Source organism: Scyliorhinus canicula, chromosome 17, assembly GCF_902713615.1.
Source record: "Scyliorhinus canicula chromosome 17, sScyCan1.1, whole genome shotgun sequence".
NCBI classification, from domain to species: domain Eukaryota; kingdom Metazoa; phylum Chordata; class Chondrichthyes; order Carcharhiniformes; family Scyliorhinidae; genus Scyliorhinus; species Scyliorhinus canicula.
The window spans coordinates 52457053-52481622 of record NC_052162.1 but is presented as its reverse complement, the minus strand read 5'-3'; the positions used below and the strand labels follow the sequence as shown (position 1 = coordinate 52481622).

At 48.1% G+C, this 24570-nt stretch overlaps 1 protein-coding gene across 1 annotated transcript in view; it reads right to left on the bottom strand.

The window, feature by feature from the left end:
* The window catches only part of LOC119951403 (MORC family CW-type zinc finger protein 3-like), a 147601-nt gene that overhangs the window by 50141 nt on the left and 72890 nt on the right, over positions 1-24570 (bottom strand). Inside the window, exons 10-11 of the mRNA XM_038774562.1 lie at positions 1075-1182; positions 250-378 (exon numbers count right to left, since the gene is read on the bottom strand). Coding sequence (XP_038630490.1) covers positions 250-378; positions 1075-1182 — 237 coding nt within the window. The remainder of the gene's footprint in view (positions 1-249; positions 379-1074; positions 1183-24570) is intronic.

Sequence of the window (24570 nt, the reverse complement as noted above, 5' to 3'; positions counted from 1 at the left end):
AACTCCACACAGTCTAATCACCCAAGACCAGAATCGCGTCTGGGTCCCGGGGGCTGTAAGGCAGCAGTGCTAGCCACTCTGTCACCCACTTGAGTAAAAACTAAAAACCGAAAGATCATTCTTGTAACACATAATTCTCCACCACTCCCACCACCATGTGCGTAATCTTATTCATAAAAGTAATCATTTTACCAATTAGATGCAAAAGACTAATGCCACTTGGGATGGCACATTCTGATTCCTTCTTACCTGAATTTGGGGTCAGGATTCATGTTACAATACCAGTTTTCTGGTAGTGACTCTGGATCAACTTCTGGTGGTAACTTGCGCCATTTCATGCATGTCTCACATTGAACCCAAGCTTGGTCGGGGGCAGTTCTAAATGGGAAAACAACACAATAAAATGAGATCAATTACTTTTTCCAAACTATTCTTGCAGTAAACATAATTTTCAAGTGCTGATTGTGGTTTGGGTGAATAGTCACAATCCCAAACATTACAGAAGCAACTGACAGAGGTTGAGGGTCCCATTGTCGAATCATTTATTTCTATAATGCTCAAGGCAACAACTTACTAATAATGTATGAAAAATGTAGTTAATATCTGATAACAGAATAGGCTGACTTCTGACATTAGTCATTCAACATTTCTACCTACTAGTGCCCATTATAATGTTGAATGCTACCATCATCTATTTTAAATCATTTCTATTAGCTGAGGCAACATGTTTTTGTGATGAACTTCATTATCCAACAGTCTGTGAAAATCAAATACAGCAGAAAACCTCAAGTTGGAAAACAATTTAAAAACTCTAAATTGGATTAAATGATACCCTCAGAGTCCATAATTTAAAAGTCTGAGGAAAATCCGGCATTATTTTGAATCTACGAATTGAAACGTTTCATGATTGAGATTGGTGACTGCAAAATGTTTTCCAGTGTTAGGCCTATCATTTATACAGATTAGGAGTGGTGGAGGTCACAAAAGTTGGACAGCACACTGTGGGGATACATGGAAACACAAAGTTTAATTAAAGTAGGCTCCAAAATGAAACCGCAGTCAAAGATTTCTCACCGTGGCTCTTCAACCATATCTGTGCTATCTGCTTCCTCCTGGTTTTTCTTGGTTTTCTTTTCCTTCCAGTAATCATTCAGCTTCTGCCCCAGTGCCTGCATTGTCAATCTGAAAAACAATGATCTTGGGCTTTTAGGTTATGTTACTATCAAAATAAACATTATTTACTACCACTGATCCATGGCGCTTCAGAATTTCCATTCCATGGCAGAGAACTGCTAGTTGAATTTTCAAGAGATTAAAGAGTTTTTGAGAAACCAAATGAAGACAGTCTCAACTATAATGTCCTTCATGGTCAAGTAATCTGCAGGTGCTAAACAGGTGAGTTTCTGTATGGGTTCTCCTGCATGTCCACTGTAATTTAAGCACAAGCCTCAAATTAACAGCTTGTGGTAGTCGGTATTAGGGGGTATTACGGTACCCAGGTTGATGCTGTAAGACCATTGGTGTGGGAGGTACCTTAGACAGCAAGATCATTGGTGAGGCCTGCCTGCTGGTTCAGTCCAGTAAGGCGGAGTATAAGAGTTTGTGTTTCCCCAGCTGTTGCATTCTGTACCTGCGCTGCTGCGGGAAACATCTAGTCCAATAAAGTCTTCAATTGTCATCCAATCTCGCTTCTGGAGTCATTGATCGAGCATCAATTTATTGGACTAGATTTTAAAGAATGGAGCCCCAAATCAAGCCGAAGTGTCTGCAACTCAGCCCCCATGTGGCAAACTCAGCGGCAAGTTTCAAACACTGGCTGGTGTGCTTCAACTGGTACCTCAGGACGGCCACGACTACACCCACGGAGGACCAGAAGCTGCAAGTTCTCCACTTGAGGGTGAGCCCAGAGATCTACACCCTCATCGAGGATGCAGATGATTTCGAGGCCGCGATGGCCCTGTTGAAAGGACACTATATTCGCCCAGTAAACCAGGTATACGCCCGACATCTGCTAGCGACAAGGCGACAAATCCCAGAGGAAAATCGCTGGATAAATTCTATCGTGCACTTCTGGTACTAGGTAGAAACTGTGACTGCCCACAAGTTTCAGCCAGCAACCACACAGAACTTTTAATCCGAGACGCATTCGTTGCAGGTGTGCTGTCCTCCCAAATCTGTCAGTGACTACTAGAGAAAGAGACACTAGGCCTCAAGAAGGCACGGGCCCGTGCTAGCTCCCTGGATGTGGCCTCCCGAAACGCCCGCGCGGACGTCCCCAATCGCGCGGCAGCCTCTTGGACAGCGTGGAACCCGCCCACGGCCGACACCGATACATCCCCCGTACCCCCACAAGCTTGTGCCGCGCGGCTACCAGGCAACCCCGGTGGGCCCCGCTGTTATTTTTGCGGGCAAACCAAGCACCCCCGGCAGCGCTGCCCGGCCCGCTCCTCCAACTGCAAAGGGTGCGGCAAAAATGGCCATTTCGTGACGGTATGCCATGCCCGGGCGGTCACCGCCTTCTCCGGGGGTGAACCGGAGCCGCCACCACAACTCTCTCCACGGGCCACGTGCAAGCAGTGGGCACCGCCATCTTTGTTTTCCCGAACCACGTGCGGGCCCCAGGCGCCGCCATCTTGGTCTCCAGGGACCACGTGCGACACGTGGGCGCCGCCATCTTGCACACCCCCAGTCATGTGCGACCCGTGGGCGCCGCCATCTTGGCTAGAGTCTCAGGACCCAAATTCGGATGACCACACACCGCCCGAGGAAAACCTTCAACTCGGTGACCCTGGACCAGTCTCAGTCCCGAAAGCTCTCGACCGCGACGATGACCCTGCTTATCAACGGACACAAAACATCCTGCCTGATCGACTCGGGGGAGCACAGAGGGCTTCATACACCCCAACACGGGTAGGCTCTGTTCTCTTACCATACACCCAGTTAACCAAAGAATCTCCCTGGCCTCCGGGTCTCACGCTGTAGAGATCAAGGGGTTCTGCGTAGCTAACCTCATGGTCCAGGGAAGGGAATTAAAACATTTCCGACTCTACGTCCTTCCTCACCTCTGCGCTGCCACGCTCCTAGGGTTAGACCTCCAATGCAACCTCCAGAGCATAACCTTTAAATTCGGTGGCCCTATACCCTCCCTCACTGTCTGCAGCCTCGTGACCCTCAAGGTCGACCCGCCTTCCCTTTTTGCGAATCTCATGCCAGATTGCAAACCCGTCGCCACCAGGAGCAGACGGTACAGTGCCCAGGACCGGACCATTATTAGGTCGGAAGTCCAGCGGCTACTGAAAGAAGGTATTATTCAGGCTAGCAACAGCCCCTGGAGAGCTCAAGTAGTGGTTGTAAAGACCGGGGAGAAGCATAGGATGGACATCGATTATAGTCAGACCATCAACAGGTATACGCAGCTCGACGCGTACCCTCTCCCCCGCATATCTGATTTGGTCAACCAGATTGCATAATACAAGGTCTTTTCCACGGTGGACCTCAAATCCACCTACCAACAGCTCCCCATCCGCCCGGATGACCGCAAATACACTGCATTCGAAGCAGATGGGCAGCTCTACCACTTCCTGAGGGTTCCCTTCGGTGTCACAAATGGAGTCTCGGTCTTCCAACGGGAGATGGACCGAATGGTTGACCGGTACGGTTTGCGGGCCACGTTTCCGTACCTCGACAATGTCACCATCTGCGGCCACGACCAGCAGGACCACGACACCAACCTCCGAAAATTCCTCCATACCGCAAAAATCCTTAATCTCACCTACAACAACGACAAATGCGTGTTCAGCACCGACCGTCTAGCCATCCTTGGCTACGTGGTGCATGATGGAGTTATAGGCCCAGATCCCGAACGGATGAGCCCCCTCATGGAGTTTCCCCTCCCCCACTGCTCCAAGTCCCTGAAACGCTGCCTGGGATTTTTTTCATATTACGCCCAGTGGGTCCCCAATTATGCGGACAAGGCCCGCCGGGCCTTCAGCCGCATAAAAGCGGACATTGCAAAGGCTACAATGTATGCAATCGGCGAATCTCTTCCATTCTAAGTCGAGAGCGACGCGTCCGACGTTGCTCTGACGGCCACCCCCAACCAAGCGGGCAGGCCTGTGGCCTGCTTCTCACGCACCCTCCATACTTCAGAAATCAGTCATTCCTCCGTTGAAAAGGAGGCTCAGGCCATAGTAGAAGCTGTGCGGCACTGGAGGCATTACCTGGCCGGCAGGAGATTCACGCTCCTCACTGACCAACGGTCGGTTGCTTTCATGTTTGATAATGCACAGCGGGGCAAGATAGAGAACGAAAAGATCTTACGGTGGAGGATCGAGCTCTCCACCGACAACTATGAGATCTTGTATTGTCCCGGGAAGCTAAACGAGCCTCCTGATGCCCTATCCCGCGGCACATGTGCCAACGCACAAGTGGACCGACTCCGGGCCCTCCATGAGGACCTCTGCCACCCGGGGGTCACTCAATTCTTCCATTTTATCAAGACCCGCAACCTGCCCTACTCCATCGAGGGGGTCAGGACTGTCACCAGGAACTGCCAAATCTGCATGGAGTGCAAGCCGCACTTCTACAGGCCAGAGAAAGCACACCTGGTAAAGGCTTCCCGTCACTTTGAACGCCTCAGTATGGACTTCAAAGGGCCCCTCCCATCCACCGACTGCAACACGTACTCCCTGAACATGATTGACGAGTACCCCCGGTTCCCGTTCGCCATCCCCTGCCCCACCATGACCGCAGCCACCGTCACAAAAGCCCTCCACAGTATCTTTACACCGTTCGGTTTCCCCGCCTACATACACAGCAATAGGGGGTCCGTCCTCCTTCATGAGCGACGAACTGCGTCAATTCCTGCTCAGAAAGGGCATTGCCTCGAGCAGGACGACCAGTTATAACCCCCGGGGAAACGGGCATGTAGAGAGGGAGAACGGAACGGTCTGGAAGACCATCCTACTGGCCCTACGGTCATGAAATCTCCCAGTCTCCCGGTGGCAGGAGGCCCCCCCCCCCATGCACTCCACTCCATCCAATCACTGCTGTGTACCACGACAAACAAAACACCTCATGAACGTCTCCTTGTCTTCCCTAGGAAGTCCTCCTCCGGGACCTCGCTCCCAACCTGGCTGGCAGCTCCTGGACCCATCCTGCTCCGCAAACACGTGCGGTCGCACAAGTCGGACCCATTGGTCGAGAGGGTCCACCTCCTTCACGCTAACCCTCAGTATGCCTACGTGGCGTACCCCAACGGCAGACAGGATACGGTCTCCCTATGGGACCCCCCCCCCCCACCGGCTCACCCCACGGCTGGTCCCACTGGTCCCATCTAGGAGTGATGAAGTTACCGAAGAAACCAAAGTCACGCTCCCGGAGTCACGGATCCCCGAGCCGGCGCCTTCATCACCGCCGAAACTGCAATGTTCGCAGAGGACAACCAGGGCCCCCGATCGAATAATTGCTTCATTTTGATATGTACATGTAAATAAATACTGTAAATAGTTGTGACATGTAACAAGGCAAAACACTGTACCACCGACGGGTACTACCATAATCTCAACCTCTACTACTGTACGACGCAAGACCACCACTCCCGCCGGACTCTTTTTTTAACAAGGGGTAAATGTGGTAGTCGTTATTAGGGGTATTACGGTACCCAGGTTGAGGCTGTAAGACCATTGGTGTGGGAGGTACCTGAGACAGCAAGATCATTGGTGAAGCCTGCCTGCTGGTTCCGCCCAGTAAGGCGGAGTATGAGTCTGTGTCTCCCCAGCTGCCGGATTCTGTACCTGCGCTGCTGGGGGAAACATCTAGTCCAATAAAGCCTTCAACTGTCATCCAATCTCGCTTCTGGAGTCATTGATCGAGCATCACAGCTCAAAACAGCAAATATTTCTTCAGGGTTTCCACAGTTATTCTGCTGAAGCTACAGCAGACCAACAGGAGGACCTTCATCCCAGAAATGCACTCGATCAATGATTAAACTCACTCATGGAGAATGCGCACTTTAGAAAAGTACAGGAAGTCTATTTACTGCCTGAACAATTGTGCTGCAACATCCTCAGGATGGTCAAGCTGGAAAAAAATTGGTGGACAAATCAAACAGTATCGATTTCCAGCCACTATTGGACATTGTCATGATTCATCGATATAATGCAAAATTTAGCAATGTGCACTACAGACAACTAGTGATATTAAAGCTTTCACCTTTTTTTTAAAGAATGTGACAAATGTGAGAATGTTTTTATATTTTAAAGTTTGTATTTAATATTTTCGCTGTGATTACACATGGAGAAAATCATTGATATTTGAAGGGGAAATGTAACCTTTTGTAACAGGACACAAGAATGTGGTGTACTTTTGGATTGCAGGTGGCATAACTAATGGGAGGGGCCAGGTTTAGAGTTTCGTCTGGACGTGGTTAGGTTTGCTCTAGAAGGACTCTCTCTAAAAGGCTTTGTACCAATATAAGCAAGTGAAAACCCTTTGGCCGTCAGGATCAAGGTATGTTGGTTTGCTTAAATGGACGATAAAAAAATATATAGAGGCAGGGGTAGTCAGCAAGTAAGATATTATTTAGCTCAGTTGACTGGACAGCTGGTTCGTGACGCAGAGCAAAATCAACAGCGCAAGTTCAATTCTCATACTGGCTGAGGTTATTCATGAAGACCCCGCCTTCTCAACCATACCCCTCGCCTGGGGTATGATAATTCTCAGGTTAAATCACCACCAGTCAGCTCGCCCCCCTCAAAGGGGAAAGCAGCCTATGGTCATCTGGCACGATGGAATCTTTATTTATTTGTTGCTAATGTGTTTAAATTAAAGTTTGTGTTACCATAAAAGCTGTCTGCTGGTCAGTTTTATCACTCCTGTCACACAGTAATCTTTCCTCACAATTTTCAAAAGTAAAAAATTGGGTTCTCATTCAGAATCTCATAACAAATTGGGGTTCTGGTCCAGACCCTAAATAAGAAACACCTTAAAATTGTGGCTCATTTGTGACATTTCTTAACAATCTGTTAATGTATATTGCAAAACTTTAGCAGGTATCACTTAACCTCTTTAGAACCTGACACTTCTTTTAATTATAACAGTAAATCTCTAAGATTCAACAAAAATAATACCACAGGTGCTGGAAATCTGAAATAAAGACAGAAAACACTGGCAGCACTGCAAGCAGACAGCATCACTGTTGGGAGAAGAAAGAAGTGGCAATGTTTCAGATCAATAATCTTTTTGTTGGATTATATGCAAGTTTGAGGAGCAGTACCTCATCCTTCTGTGTGCTTGAAAACCTTATAGCCTTAACACTAAAACCTTGGTTATGTCTTACAGCATGGTTATTACCACCTCCCTTGTTTCCCATTTAGAAAATCATGACGTGAAACTAACTAATGCATGAAAATGCAGCTCCACTGTCAAAGTGGGATGGGTGTACCAGCGTTTCTGGGAGTATGGGAGGATGTGCACTGTTGCGGAGGTGAAGAACCCCCATCAGTACATGACCTGCGGTGTAATCTGGACCTTCTACCATACTCCACCTGAGCTTTTGCCAGAATTTCTATGTTTCATCTTATATTTCTCTAATATCTCATTAATTCCCCTTTTCAATCACACTATTATAACTTCACTCCAGGACTTTGAAGAAAGGTTAGCAACCCAAAACACTATTCCTACCTTCCCTTCTCCACTGATCCTGGCTGACCTGTAATGTTTCCAGCATTGTCTGTTTTTATTCCAACAGAAATGCTGTCATTTCTCGGCACTTTAGAAAACGTGCATTAGCTACAGTTTGCATATCATAATTTTCTGAATGGTAAATAAAGTGAAGTGTTAAGATCCAAGCTGCAAGACACAACCAAGGTTTAAAAAATTAGGTGAGCAAAGTTAAATCTGAAAATTGCAAATTAAATAACACAAAACAGTTAGTTCTAGTTTTAAATAATTAAAATGCCAGCTGGAACTACACAAATCTTGCTGTAGCATCAAAAATTATTTCTGTTAGTCTGTGACTTCATTAAAAAAACTTTTCAGAATTGAGAAGCCATAATGAAAGATAAGGTTCAGTGCTGGATATTGCAAAGTTGAAACTAGTAAAATGGAAGTCTAAACCAGAAAATAGTGAGCAGGTGATTTCAAGCGTGTATTTTAAGGTGCAGGATTCTCCGTCTGTTCATGGCAGCGGGATTCTCCAGTCCCTCTGCAGTGAATGGAGGATTTGAGCGCCAAATTTCCTGTCATCGCTAGCAGCAGTAGTGATGCTGACTTGCAACCAAGGATCCGGGCTAATGGCTTGTAAACTGAGAGGGGTAATGAGCGCTGCAGCTTTAAAGAGCTAGCATTGAAAGATACTCGTTTGATTATCACTGATCGGCTGAGCTTTTCATTTTGTGTCCTGTGACGTACAGGTTAGGTTACAGGGATGGGGTGGGTGATGCGACCATCAATTCACACGAGACGATTAGTAGAAGTGAACAGTGGTTTTAATAAGATAGATCTGTGCCTGCCTGTGACTGCTCTGCACTGAGTGCCACCTACAAGCGGCAGGGTTATATACCACCCCCGAGGAGGCGGAGCCCACAGTGGCATCAACATAATAAGGTACAATACAGTGGTGAATTGCAGTAACAATATGTTCACCACATTCACCCCCTGTTACAAATTGAAGTCCAGTGGGGGTGAAGTGGGCTCACATATCGGGTCTATCCGGAGCCTTAATCGTTCTCAGTGATCATCTCAGCTCCGGCTTCGCTGCGGGCACGGGTGTTGAACTCGCTGACTCCGGAAGCATGTCATCTGGAGCTTCATCACGGTGTGTCGGCAATGGGGAAAGGGGGTGTAGGGCGTGTAGGGGCGGGGGCAGTGTTCAGGATCCCCAGGGGGGCAGCTGGTGGCCCGCCGTGAGGGATTTGGTTGGTGGTGATAGGCGGTGTGGGGGGGGGGGGCGTGTTGGTGATGGTCGCTGGGGAACCGGCGGGTGCCAGATCCCAGAGGGAGACTGTTTCCTGTCGTCCGTCGCAGTGCGCCATGTAGGCATACTGAGGGTTGCATGACCAGGGGGTCAGACTTATGACTCCTCACATGCTTCCGGAGGAGGACAGGTCCCGGTGTTGTCAGCCAGGACGGAAGCGAGACCCCGGAGACGGACTTCCTGGGGAAGACAAATAGACGGTCGTGCAGGGTCTCGTTCGTGGCTGTGCAGAGGAGCGACCGAATGGAGTGGACCGCGTCGGGGATGACCTCCTGCCAGCGGGAAACCGGGAGACTTTAGACCGTAGGGCCAGAAGGACGGCCTTCCATACCGTCGCATTCTCCATCTCCTGTCCGTTTCCCCAGGGGTTCAGAGGTCATTGTGGATGGCCCGAAGTCGGTCATCTTGCACGTTGGCGCAAGTGCCGCGGGACAGGGCATCTGGGGGCTCATTGAGCTTCCCAGGATGATACACAATATCGTAATTATAGGTGGAGAGTTCGATTCTCCACCTCAAGATCTTATCATTCTTGATCTTGCCCAGCTGTGTGTTGATGAACATAAAGGCTACCGACCGTTGGTCGGTGACGAGGGTGAACATCCTACCGGACAGGTAGTGCCTCCAATGTCGCACAGCTTCCACAATGGCTTGAGCCTCCTTTTTGACAGAGGAGTGTCGAATCTCGGAGGCGTTGACGGTACGGGAAAAGAAAGCCACGGGCCTGCCTGCCTGGTTAAGGGTAGCAGCCAGGGCGACGTCTGACACATCGCTCTCCACCTGGAAGGGAATAGACTCGTCCACCACGTGCATCGCGGCTTTGTTAATGTCTGCCTTGATGCGGCTGAAGGCCAGACGGGCCTCAGTCATCAGGGGAAAGATGGTGGCTTTGATAAGTGGGCGGGCTTTGTCCGCATTGTTGGGGACACACTGAGCATAATATGATAAGAACCCCAGGCATCTTTTCAGGGCCTTGGGGCAGTGGGGAAGGGGGAGTTGCAGGAGGGGCTCATGCGGTCGGGGTCGGGCCCTCGGACTCAGTTTTCCACGACATAGCCGAGGATGGCTAGTCAGTTTTTGCGGAAAACACATTTCTCCGTGTTGTAGGTGAGATTAAGGAATTGGGCGGTTTGGAAGAACTTTTGAAGGTTAGCGTCGTGGTCCTGCTGATTATGACTGCAGATGGTAACATTATCCAAGTACGGAAACGTGGCCCGCAGCCCGTGCTGGTCAACCATTCAGTCCATCGTTCTTTGGAAGACCGAGACCCCATTGGTGATGCCAGAGGATCACCGCATCTCAGGCGAGGGGTGTTGGAACCAACAATTCTACGGACACGTGCTTGTAGGATTAGAATAGCGGTTTTAATATACTTACAACAGAGCCAGCCTGTTAGCCGTTGAACTTTCGGTGAACTAGCTGGCTGACTCTGTGGCACGGATCTTTATACAGCAGCTCCAGGGGGAGGAGTCCTGGGCGGAGCCAAGGGAGGAGCCCAGTACAAACTCTCGAGTACTCCCAGAGCTAATCCCCCTGGTGGTCAGGTAGTGCAACTGCACTTACAATATTGATACATATATACACAGATTATAATACCGTGTTAATCTCATTCACCACATTCACCCCCTGTGAAAAAAATCGAGTCCGGCGGGGCTGGTGGCTCAGAGTTAGTCTGTCCGGTGGACGAATTGTTCGTTTTGATCTGCGGAGCACCGGGGTTGCAGCCTCTTCCGGTGGCTGGGTGGGTGTTGAGAGCTGGGGTATGATGGCAGACTCCGGGGCGGGTCTCGTCCAAACTTCATACACCTCTGGTTCGACCGGAGACTGGGGGCGGGCTGGTGCTGCCGCGTAGAACAGGTGGGGCGAGCTTGAGGAATCGGGGGCGCAAGGGGGCGACAGCATAGGGAACGGGGTAAGGGGTTCCTCGGTGGAGATAGGGGGGGGCTGGATCCAGCGGGTGCCAGGTCCCGAAGGGATACTGTGTCCTGGCGACCGTCCGGGAACTCCACGAATGCGTACTGGGGGTTGGAATGGAGGAGGCGCACCTTTTCAACAAGGGGGTCAGTTTTGTGCCCCCTGATGTGCTTCCTGAGGAGAACCGGGCCTGGTGTCCTCAGCCACGCCGGAAGTGAGACCCCCGTGGTAGTGCCCCTAGAACAAATTAGGAGCCGCTCGTGAGGGGTTTGATTTGTAGCTGTACAGAGGAGGGATCTGATTGCGTGGAGCGCTTCTGGGAGGACTTCTTGCCATTGGGAGACTTGGAGTTTTCTAGACCGGAGGGTCAGTAGGACGGTCTTCTGCACAGATCGGGCAGTCCCTGGTGACCGCTTTTACCTCCTCGTTGGAGAAAGGCAGGTTTCGGGCTCTGATGTAGTGGGCGAGCCGGGTGACCCCTGGATGGCAGAGGTCCACGTGGATGGCTTTCAGACGGCTGATCTGCGCGCTGGCGCATGTCCCGCGGGATAGGGTATCCGACGGCTCGTTGAGCTTCCCCGGTCGATATTTAACATCATAACTATAGGTGGAGAGTTCGATCCTCCACCGAAGGATTTTATCATTTTTTATTTTGCCCCTTTGCGAGTTGTCAAACATAAAGGCAACAGATCGTTGGTCTGTGATGAGGGTGAACCTCCTACCTGCGAGGTAGTGCCTCCAGTGACGAACAGCCTCCACGATGGCTTGCGCTTCCTTCTCGACAGAGGAGTGTCGGAGTTCTGAAGCGGATAGGGTACGGGAGAAAAATGCAACGGGCCTCCCTGCCTGATTTAAAGTGGCTGATAGAGTTACCTCTGATGCGTCGCTCTCAACCTGAAAGGGAGTGGATTCATCCACCGCCCACATGGCTGCTTTGGCGATGTGCTCCTTGATGCAGCTGAAGGCCTGGCGCGCCTCAGCAGACAGGGGAAATCGTGTGGCCTTAAAGAGTGGGCGGGCTTTGTCCGCATATTGGGGGACCCACTGGGCGTAGTATGAAAAGAACCCCAAGCACCGTTTGAGGGCCTTGGGGCAATGAGGGAGGGGGAGTTCTAAGAGGGGGTGCATGCGGTCCGGGTCTGGGCCCAGGACTCCGTTCTCCACGACGTAGCCGAGGATGGCCAGTCTGTTTGTGCGGAAAACGCATTTCTCCTTGTTATCAGTGAGGTTTGATTTCTGTGCCGTTTGGAGAAAACGCTGGAGGTTGGCGTCGTGGTCTGCTGGTCATAGCCGCAGATGGTAACATTACCCAGATACGGAAACGTGGCCCGCAGCCCGTACTGGTCTACCATTCGGTCCATTGCTCGTTGGAACACCGAAACCCCGTTAGTGACGCCGAAGGGAACCCGGAGGAAATGGAAGAGGCGGCCATCGGCCTCGAACGCCGTGTAGTGGCGGTCCTCCGGGCGGATTGGGAGCTGGTGGTGTGCAGACTTCAGATCCACGGTGAAAAATAGCCGATATTGGGCGATCTGATTAACCATGTCTGTAATTCTGGGGAGGGGATACGCGTCTAGGAGCGTAAAGCGATTTATGGTCTGGCTATAGTCGACGACCATGCAAAATTTTTCCCCGGTCTTGACGACCACCACCTGAGCTCTCCAGGGACTATTACTGGCCTCCATGATCCCCTCACTGAGCAGCCGTCGGACCTCCGATCGGATAAAGACCCTATCCTGTAGGCTGTATCGCCTGCTGCGAGTAGCTACTGGTTTGCAATCTGGAGTGAGATTGGCGAAGAGAGGAGGGGGGGGGGGGGATGCGCAGCGTGGCTAGGCTGCAGATAGTGAGTGGGGGCGTTGGCCCGCTGAAGCTGAGGGTGAGGCTCTTGAGGTTGCACTGGAAATCCAGGCCTAATAAGAGTGGCGCGCAGAGGTCGGGCAGGACATAAAGTTTAAATTGTGAATAACTAGCGCCTCGAATTGTGAGCGTAGCGACGGTGCATCCTTGGATTTGGACTGAGTGGGAGCCCGAAGCAAGGGCGATAGTTTGGCTCACAGGAAAAATAGGAAGCGAACAGCGTCTTACCAGCTCTGGGTGTATAAAGCTCTCGGTGCTCCCGGAGTCAAAGAGGCTTGGCGTGCTGCACCCGTTGATCTGGACCTCCGCCATCGAACTTCATAGGTGCTTGGGGCGGGATTGATCTAGGGTGACCGTGTTGAGTTGCGGGCCGCGTGATGAGTGCCCGGGAAGGTCGTAGTCTTCCGAGTGGGCTTCCGGTCGAGTAGATGCCGGTACGTTCTGGCGAGCTTGATGCAGGATCGCTGCGCTGAGTTGCGGGCCGCGTGATGAGTGCCTGGGGAAGTCGTATTTTTCAGATGAGCTTTCTGAGCATGCTGATGCAGATGGGGCCCGTGGATCGCACGTGGTGAGCGGCGAGGAAGATGGCGGCCGCCATGAGTCGCACGTGGCCGGCCGCATGGTGGGGGTTTGCCAAGATGGCGGCCCCCATGGATTGCATGTGGCGGGAGGGGGCGGAGTCGGGGCGTAGGCCGCAGCATTTCGGGCCCCGCGGGCCCGCTGGTGTTGGGAGCGATTTGTTCTCTCTACTGGGGAGTTAAAAACTGGGGCCCTTTTCGTGAGGCACACTCTGGCATAGTGGCCTTTCTTCCCGCAGCTGCTGCAGGTCGCGGATCGGGCTGGGCAGTGCTGCCGTGGGTGCTGGCTTTGGCCACGGAAATGGCAGGCTAGGGCAGCTGAGTAGCTGGCTGGAGCAGCTGAGTAGCTGGCTGGGGCAGCAGAGTAACTGGCTTTGGCAGCGTGGTAGCTGGGGGGCCGTGTGGCACAGGCCTGGGGGGGATTGTTGGTCGGGGGTCCACGATGAGGTCGCGGGGTCCGCGGGAAACAATGTGAGGCTGCGGAAGGAGACTTCCATAGTGGTAGCAGCCTCCACAGTAGTATCTAAGTCCTGGGCCCCCTTTTCTAGCAGTCTTTGGCGCACATAGTTAGATCTAAGGCCCGCTACGAAAACGTCCCGCACAGCAAGCTCCCTATGTTCAGCCGCGGTAACGGCTTGATAATTACAGTCATTGGAAAGATTGTTCAGTTCCCGTACAAACTCGACTAGCGTTTCTGTAGGCCGCTGACGGCGAGTCGTAAACACGTGGCGTGCATAAACTTCGTTAATGAGCCTAATGTACATTTTGTCCAATATCGCCAGCGCTGTGGTGTAAGAACCGGCCGGATTTAGCTGTGTGGAGATTCTGTGGCTTACCCTTGCGTGCAGTGGGCTGAGTTTTTGTTCCTCCGTTGTTCCGGCGGTGCTGGCTTCTGCCAGGTAGGCTTTAAAACATCTCAGCCAGTGGGAAAAAGTTTCCTTAGCCTCTGCATCCTGCGGGTCGAGTTCTAGGCGATCGGGTTTGAGGGCTGCTTCCATGATTTACTTCGACTGTTTCGTAAGTATATTAAATTGTTGGAACCAACAATTCTACGGACACGTGCTTGTAGGATTAGAATAGCGGTTTTAATATACTTACAACAGAGCCAGCCTGTTAGCCGTTGAACTTTCGGTGAACTGGCTGGCTGACCCTGTGGCATGGATCTTTATACAGCAGCTCCAGGGGGAGGAGTCCTGGGCGGAGCCAAGGGAGGAGCCCAGTACAAACTCTCGAGTACTCCCAGAGCTACTCCCCTGGTGGTCAGGTAGTGCAACTGCACTTACAATATTGATACATATATATACAGATTATAATACCGTGTGAATCTCATTCACCATAAGGGGCAAGGTCGAGAAGGCAGGGCCTTCATGAATAGCCTCAGCCGGGAATTGAACCCGCGTTGCTGGCCTTGCTCTGCAACACGAACCAGCATTCTACCCAACTGAACTAAACTGGTCAAAACAATGGGAGATTAAATTTAATACAGACAAGTGAAATGTGTAGCCAATATGAAGTATAAGTAGATGATACATGTAATTTATTAAGAATGTTGGAATAGTTAATGATAAAGCTGCAAAGAGGCCAAGGGGTTTTGGCAGACTCAACACATGCAGGACAGTAAACAATAAAACTAATGGGATATTGAACCCCAGGAGAATATGTCAGAGGATGAGCTAATATTTTATTGTGCTCTGTTCAGCATGCAGCATGGAGAAATGTCAGGAGTATAAATCATGTGCAAAAATCTTCAGATGAAGAATTCCCGCCTACAGGCTGAATGCGGTGAGGTGGGGAGGGGGTTGACTCTGCTTTGATGGACAGCAGGACCCGGGCTGTAGCCAATTCAGTGAATGTTGCTAGGAATGCCACCATTATCAAGGACAGCGCAGTCCAGCAAGAATAGTCAGCCCAGTCAAAGGCTCCTGGTTGTGGCCATTGCTAGGGATGCACATGAAGGTTGTGGTCGTATCAATGGCTGTGTACCCTCAATAACAGAAGCCACGCAGCCAGGCCCTGAAAAGGGATAGTTTACTGAGCACACATCGTGCTGTTCTCTCATTGGTGGGTTTGCAGCTGGTAGGCACCTCCACATGCCAGTGTGCCCAAAAAGGCAGCCCATCGCAGAGCCCTCTGGACGGTCACCAGTGTTTACCTAGAAGTCATTCCACGTGGCAGCTGAATCCCCTGCATTTGGCAAAATGCCAAGTGGAAACAAGAACAGCCCTGTAATTGTCCACTTATATGACTCAAATGCACAGGCGGCCCAACTGTCACCTTTTGCACTGCTGGCAAAATGGCATGATGGGCATGCCAATGGACACTTTCCCATGCCATTTCGCTACTCTTCGCACCTCCCATTCCATCCTCAAAGGGCTAGGAAAATCCTGCCCTTGGGTTTTTCAGCTAACAAAAGTGGCATTGGAGAGGTGATCTCATAGGCATAAGAGATTGCTATGGATATAGTAAAGATTAATCTGGAATATTACTTGAAAATAAAGTGGCACTTAAGAACAGATAATTTTTGAATGGAGAACAATAACAACAGGCTATAAGCCTGCAATAATTTAAGAAACAAATGGATAATAGGCATAATTAAACCTGTAACTGAACACTTGGGTCAATATTGGATTGTGGAACATTTCCCACAGGCACCGAGTTTAAATGTAACATCCTATTGCTGCTCTGGCTGAGTGCAACTAATTTCACCCAGACCAGACATAGAGGTCTGACCCTTCATGATCTGAATGGTTTATTTAGATAGTGAAGACATTGGAATGGGTAACTAGATCCATAATTTGAAGGTATAGATTCTCTCTATTTTACAATTTGCTGTTGTGACTTAAAAAGAAAACCGACAAAGAGGTGTGATTCAAAAGTGTCAATGCTGCACAGCAAGGCGTTTGTGACAACCATATAAGCATTCTGCACAATTAGCAGGATTGCAGACATTCTTGTATGTTACGAAGCCTATCTGTGGAAAAAGCCCCACTACTTGCTAAGTTGTCACACTTCGACCTCATGCATGTGTTCATATCTTGTCAGATAAGTTTGAACAGTGTTTGATAAACTTCTCTATATTCACAAACTAACACATGTGGACACCAAAAACAGGATATCCTTAGTTGCTAAAGTTCCTGTCCAACGACCACATGAACACCCGACAACACTGTACTTCAAACTCAAGAGTTTCAAGATCCTTTTTGAGCCACGTCACAGAATGACAAACAAAACACAGCAAAGTTCAACAGCAAGACCTAGCATCCTTTCCCACTGATAACAAAAACCCTCAAAATTATTCCATAATACGAGAAACAAGTGCACACAAGTATAAACAGAACTCTAGTGATACAGTCTTCACTTGGATTGTTTTATTCCCTTTACAGGTAATAATTTTCAGGTCCGACAGCGTTGGACACAAATCCTGTCATGGCCGCTAAATCTCGAGAGGGGCAAAATGGGATTAGCACCGATAAGATCTCGGTTTGAGATTCCACCTCCCCCCCCACACGCCTTTCCTCGCCATGAACATGATTTGCATGAATTTCCATCAATTTAAATATCAGTAAATGGCTTTACGCCATAGCGCCCAGCCCCTTGGAATGCTCCTCCCCCGGTGCACGAATTTGAAAACCAGTTGTGATGATCAAGCTATGGGCGCACAGGTGCCTGAAGGCCCCAGGGATGAGAACATAGGCTCGGCATTGCCCCCTGGCTGCCAGAGGCTTGCCCCAAAGCTTTTCTGGGGATGGGAGAGAGTTCATTTTTCTCACAGATTGGGGCGCCCTTAAATGATGGTGTCAATCTCTGTGGAGCCGGGCTTGCTGGCTCTATGAGGCCCTGCTCTGCCAGACTGATGCTGCACACTGTCTGACGCAAAGTGTCAGAAGATCTGGTCAGCAAGCCTAACTTCTGGAAAGAAACACGCTGGTTTTCAGTCAGAACCTGACACTTTGCCATTTTTTGAAAAGTTCCACCCAACCTCTCTGGAGTTTCTTCTGCAAACATTTCAATACCAAAGAAAATGCTTCTTTCTACCCTGGGTAATATTTGCTAATTGCCCAAAGCTAATTATTTTTTGCTTTCTCCTCTATCTCCAAATTTCTCCCCTCATGAAGGCACCTACTCAGACTCTCACTAAATCTGTTTATCCATCTTCTGCAAACCCAGATGAGCGTCGGTTAGCTATTCAACTACAGGAGGTATAACAGTAAAATCCAACATTTCCTTCATTAGACATGCGGATCCATGAACACACTTTCCAATAGAAGTCACCGGAATTATTTTTAAATTATTTTTGTAGGATACGGGCGTCGCTGGCTGGGTCAGCATTTATTGCCCATCCTTAGTTGCCCTTGAGAAGGTGGTGGTGAACTGTCTTCTTAAACTGCTCTAGGCCCTGAGGTGTAGGTACAGTACTGTTCGGAAGGGAATTCCAGGATTTTGACACAGCAGTGAAGGAATGGTGATATATTTCCAAGTCAGGACAGTGAGTGACTTGGAGGGGGAACTCCAGGTGGTTGCGTTCTCAGGTATCTGTTGCTCTTGTCCATCTAGATGGTAGTGGGTGTGGGTTTGGAAGGTGCTGGCTCAGAAACCTTGGTAAGTTCCTGCAGTGTATCTTGCAATTTGGTACACATTGCTGCCAATGGTTTTCAGTGTTGGAGAGATTGAATGTTCATGGAAGGGGTAGCAATCAAGCAGGCTGCTTTGTCCTGGATGGGGTCAAGCTTCTTGAGTGTTGTTGGAGCTGCACTAATTTAGGCAAGTGGAGAGTATTCCATTACACTCCTGACTTGTGCTTTGTAGATGGCGGATAGGCTTTGGGGGGGTCAGGGGTGAGTTATTTGCCGCACGATTCCCAGCCTTTGATCTGTTCTGGTAACCGCAGTATTTATATGGCTAATCTAGTTCCGTTTCTGGTCAATGGTAACCCCAGGATGCTGATAGTGGGGATTCAGTGATAGTAATGCCATTGAATGTCAGCGGGTGATAGTTAGATCCTCTCTTGTAGGAGATGGTCATGGCCTGGCACTTATGTGGCATGAATGTTAATTACCACTTGGACATTGTCCAGATCTTGCTGCATTTGGACATGGACTGCTGCAGTATCTGAGTCGCCGCGGATGGTGTTGAACATTGTGTAGTCACATGCACACACCCCCACTTCTGACCTTATGATGGAAGGAGGGTCAGTAGCAGAAACCATTGTAAAGTTTGACAACTTAATTATAGTACAAGTTGATGCTCATCAACCCTTCGAAGATATGGATATAAATTATAGAATGCAAGGTTATCTATCCTTCGCTCCCCTTCATGAGAAAAATGAAGAATTCAATAGGAGAAAGTCACCTGCCAGTTTTGGTTGAAACCCAGCATTATGTTTGAACGTTACTTGACTGTATGATGGATAGTTTGTAGCTTCACACTTGTACTGTACTATGTCTACCACCAGGATTGGTCAGAGAACATCGTCTACCACTCCCAAACAATTAAAACCCCAGAGGGGATATTCAATAGTACACCCTTGGGCTGTGTGACTCACACTGAATATATACGGTGAGTATTACATGTATCACGATTGTATTTGCATCCCTCAGGGTGCAACATGATCTAAGCAAAAAACTTGAATATCCTTGCACTTTCCATAATGACCATTTTGAAATGTCTGTCATGTTCTTTCAGATATTTAATGTAAAAAAAAGTAGCACACAAATCAGCTCAGCCTTTGCTTTAAGTTCTGCAATGCAATACAATCTTGTTACAAAAGTTGTAGATTTAGAACCATTTGGGTCATTGTATGCGGTGACACAGTAATCATATTTAGGTCAATGAGTTCATGATGTTAGCGTACCAACCTTATAGTGAAAGAATTTGGAATATTTCAACTGTAAAGGATAACTTTCTCACAGCAGAATTACAATATAACTTCAATTTCTTTGTTGCTGCAAAGAAAAAAGGCATGGAGGTGTCCACACTCTGGATTCTTGGAAAACACAATTAGAGGTTTATTACGAATATTGCTCATACAAACAATGTCCTTTTTCTTCTTGTAATGGAAAGCCTTCTTGATTACATGCTGCATCTGCATACTAACGCTTTGTAAATCAGATGTGAGAACACCTAAAGCTCTCTCTGCACCACGACATTCTGCATTCATTCTTATTTATTCTGTGGTATATGCCTGTAAAACTGCCTCTGCCGGTTTCTTACGTAATATGCGGAGACTATCTCTACTTAGGTTGGAAGTAAATGAGGCCCAAATGTGGGAATAGTCTTTAACAGAGAAAATAAAATGCCATGGATCATTTGAGGTAGAACTTAATCAAGCCTTTTCTCTCCCATCATGCGACTGCCCTCCATAGCCACATTGTGGCACTACTTTCTGTTTTCAAAACCTATTCATAGGTTTGTTTTCAGTCACTCTGTCCCAGGTTATTTCATTTGATGTTTTGATGTTCCTTAAATAAAGCAATCTAAGACAGTAATCAATTTGAGGAGCGTTGTACAAACGCAAGTCATTGTCAGAGCCAAACGCAAACTTATTTTCGCCTGCTGTTCCCACAGCATTCGTTCCAACAAGGCTCACTGAATAGTCAGCAGGAACTTTTGTTCCCCCTTCTCTACTGAAGTGTACGGATGACAACTGCCGTGCCCCAGTTAGTGCCTTTGTTAAAAGTAAGTATTCAGCACAGACCTGGAACTAAACTTTGGACTTTTTAGGCTGCCCAGTTTTGGATTACATCAGCGATATAGTGATCTGCTAAACCAATAAGGTTGCTCCACATATTCTTTGGCCAGTTCAAATACTTATTAGATCACTGTCATATCAATAAGTGCCTCTTACAGTGTGTAATGTGAAACTAAGAAAACAAATTCAAGGGAGGGGCCCAAATGTGGAGTTAAATATATTGTGTGAAGGGAGTACACCTTTACAATACGCAAAAATATATTGTACATGACAAACATAATAACATGATACATTTAACAAGTACTTTAAATAAATTAATTCAAAGTAAATGCAGATAATTCTTCATATGTTATCACTATAAAAGAACTTGCAAAATTCCACGTAGTGACTTGACCAGTGACGGTTGGGATTGAGTCTATATGGTGATTGAGTCTACATGGTAGCTTGTAGCCTATGTTATCCTGGGGTATTTTTAATTACTATTTACACATCTCCAATTTTATTTCAGTCTCCCTGCAAAAACTTTGCTAACAACTCAACCTGTTGCAATTGTGATCTCTGACCTGCAGTAAGTCAAAGTCCCTGGGCAAAGAAAATCAAATGAGGCAAAGTTTCCACACATTTTTGGTATTCATTGAGTCTTGTTGGTGCGTACATCAGTAAAATTATTGTTCAGAATTCAGGCACACAAAGAGGAATCAAGGGTTTTTTTAAATTTAAAATTGGGGCTGAAATTCTTCACAAATTCTTTCAGCCTTTCACTGTAATTCCAATTGAACATCCAAAAAATATAGTCATCAAACTTAGTGGCAGCTTTCCACTGTTTCTGACTTGCCATACAAGGGGCACAGTCGTTGTCTGCCCATTACAAAGAAAATTTTTCGCATTAAAAAAAAAATTGTTATTAAACTATTTATAATTTTATTATAATAACAGTAACAACAGTAAACAATACAAATCCAAATAAAATAATATTGCATAAATCAACTCCATCCCTAACAAGTCCCTGCTACCCTAAACAGAAAATACCCTAAGTCCCTCCCCTTTAAATTTTTTGCCTCTTCTGACAGTTAATTTTCCCCAAACAAGTCGACAAATGGCTGCAACCTCCGGACCCTCTTATGACGAACTTAATTTTCTCAAGACTGAGAAACCCAACCATTTCGCTAACCTAGGTCTCCGACTTCAGGGGTTTCGAGTCCCTCCACGCTAGCAATATCCGTCTCCGGGCTACCATGGAGGCAAAGGCCAAGATGTCAGCCTCTCCCGCCCCCTGGACACCCAGATCTTCCGACACTCCAAAAATCGCCACCTCTGGACTAGGCACCAACTGTGTTTTTAGTACTGTGGACATGGCATCTGCAAAACCCTGCTGGAATCCCCTAAGCTTAGGGCATGCCCAATATGGACATGATTTAATGCCCCCCCCCCCCCCCCCCCCCCCCCCATGCACACCTCGCACACATGCCCTCTACCCCAAAAACTTGATCATCTGGGCCACCGTCATGTGTGCCTGGTGAACTACCTTAAATTGCATCAGGCTAAGCCTGGCACATGATGAGGACTTATTGACTCTACTCAAGGCATCCACCCACAGACCTGCCTCCATCTCTTCCCCTAGCTCATCTTCCCATTTGCCCTTTAGCTCCTTTATCCGAGTTACCTCCGACTTCATGAGTTTTTTGTAGATATCTGATACCTTCCCCTCTCCCACCCCCATTCTAGAAACTACCCTGTCCTGTAACCCCCATGGCGGTAAGAGCGGACAGGTCGAAACCTGCCTTCGCAAAAAAATCCGTGCCTGCAGATACCTGAATCCATTTCCTGCTGGCAATTCAAATTTCTCCTCTAAATCCTTCAAACAGGGGAAGCTCTCATCTATGAATAAATCCCCCATTCTCTCGATCCTTGCTCTCTGCGACCTCCGAAACCCCCCATTCATCTTTCCCAGTACAAACCGATGATTGTTACAAATTGGGGCCCAGATTGATGCTCCCTCCACTCTCATCTGCTTCCCCCACCACCCCCAGACTGTCAGGGACGCCACTACCACCAGACTTGTGGAATACCAGGCCAGCGAGAACTCCATTGAAGGTGCTGACCGCCCTCCTTGCTCACCTGTAAATCCTTTAGAGATATGAGAGCTTGGGATAGATGAAAGTAGAAATGGGAACTCTCCAATACCCAGGAAACTACTGATCACTGAGTTTGATGTTTGGGAGAGTATGTAGAGTACATTGACCTTTTTGTCACAAAGATCAAGACCATTCAACTGCCTCTGCCATTTACGTCCTTTGCCTCAGCTCTTCTGGACAAACCGCCCTCAAATCTTCCCTTGCCTTGCTGAATTCACATCTTTCCTAAATTCTATCTGTAGCCTGCCATGCTCTCTCTGACTTTATTTTGTCCAAAAGACTCAGCACCTATTTTCTTGCTCTTATTCCAATCAAACTGTCAATCACTCAACATCCCTTACTGACCCACATTAACTGATATTGCTAACATTTCCCTTTCCAGACAGCACGGTAGCGCAGTGGGTTAGCCCTATAGCCTCACGGCGCTGAGGTCCCAGGTTCAATCCCGGCTCTGGGTCACTGTCCGTGTGGAGTTTGCACATACTCCCCGTGTTTGCGTGGGTTTCGCCCCCACAGCCCAAAGATGTGCAGGCTAGGTGGATTGGCCACACTAAATTGCCCCTTCATTGGAAAAAGTTAATTGGGTACTCTAAATTTAAAAAAAAACATTTCCCTTTCCATTCTCATCCACCTCTTTCAAATCTGCTGTCAATATCCCTCTGCTCACAAAATCTACTCTTCACCCCCCTGTACCTGCAAACTTCACACCAATTCTGTCCGCCCTTTCGCTGTTGTCAATTCTAAAATCTCTGCCCATCTTTCCCATGATTTCCAATTGCAATCCTTCCAATGAGGATTTTAGCCTGCTCACAAGATGGAAATAGTCCTTGTTAAAGTCACAAATTATATTCTTTGGGCAGAATTTTGTCAGTGGCACGCCGTTCTCAACAGATGTGTGCCCCAATTCCACTCTCTTGCTTTCTCCCCATTTTCCCAAACGATTATAATATAATTTTAAAGTGCCATGCAGTGTGTACAGGAAATCTACAATTCTGTGGCAGGGGAAGGTTTTTAGTGGTGTAACCTACCAGCAGCTGACAATGTTGCAGTTATGGATGGGCAGGAAAAGAGCCTCCTGGTCAAACATGGAGACTCTTGTATCAAGGCCACAGCTTTCCTGCCCTCCTCCTTTACAATTAACACGAGACTTATTGAGAACACAAAGTGTTTATTCTCAAATTTAAATTTCACTTGTTAAATATTTCACATGACATTGGTTTAACTTTTTCCATGTGGCGCCTTCTGTTGAGGCGAACTTAGTCAAAGCTCTAAATGGCATGCATTGATGATTACAGAGGATTTAGGAACTATTCCTTGATTGATAAACAATTGTGTTTTTTTTCTTAACTTTTTAGTGAATGTTCGTGTGAGGAACACAGGACTTAGGAGTAGGCTGCTCAGCCTTCAAGCCTCTCCGCCATTCAAAAGATCACGGCTGGTCAGATTGTTGTCTCAACTCCACTTTCCTGCCAGCCCCCAATAGCCCTCGACCCCCCGCACTATCAAAAATCTAACCAACTCAGCCTTGAATAAATTAAATAACCCAGCCTCCACTGCTTTCTGGAGAAGAAAACTTGGGTCAAGCGTCGTATTTGCCACTCTGTTGGACATGATTGAATGATGCAGGCTCAGCTGGCCCTCCCTTCTATGCATTGTAAAGGATATCATCCAAGATCACTCTCAACTGGAATAATTGAAATGTTGCAGGTGAACTCAAAGCCCAGTAGCAGATTAGTGGAAGCAGCGATGAAGCAGTGCGGTAGTATGGAGGTGCAAACAGGTCTTACTGTTGACGCAGGTGTATTATCTGAAGCTCTCCTTGGGATCAAATATAACACCAAGATTGGGAATATTCTGGTTCTGCCTCAGATATTTGCCACGGGAGTTTGCAGCCACAAGATCCCACCGGCAGTAAGTTTGGCCAGAAAACCCTGGCCACTGGCCCCACTCTTCCCAATATTTAATTGGACTGAATTTCTGCTCATTCAGCACGGCAAATCAGATAGGAAGTCTGATAATTTATCAACAATGTAAGAGTCAAGAGAAATGGTGGTGAAGACGAGCTAGGCGTTTTCAACATACATGTAAAAACTTAATTATCTTTAGATGATGGCACTGAACATGTAGATGCGAAAGAGGAGGGGGGCGGCAAAGATAGATCTTTGGACACCAGAGATCATGAGGGCGGCACAGTGGCAAGCACTGCTGCCTCACAGCGCCAGCGGTCCGGGTTCAATTCCGGCTTGGGTTACTGTCTGTGTGGAGTTTGTACGTTCTCCCCATGTCTGCGTGGGTTTCCTCCGGGTGCTCCATCTTTCTTCCACAGTCCAAAGATGTGTAGGTTAAGTGGATTGGCCGTGCTAAATTGTCCTTAGTGTCCAAGGATGTGCAGGTTAGGTTATGGGGTCACTGGAATAGGGG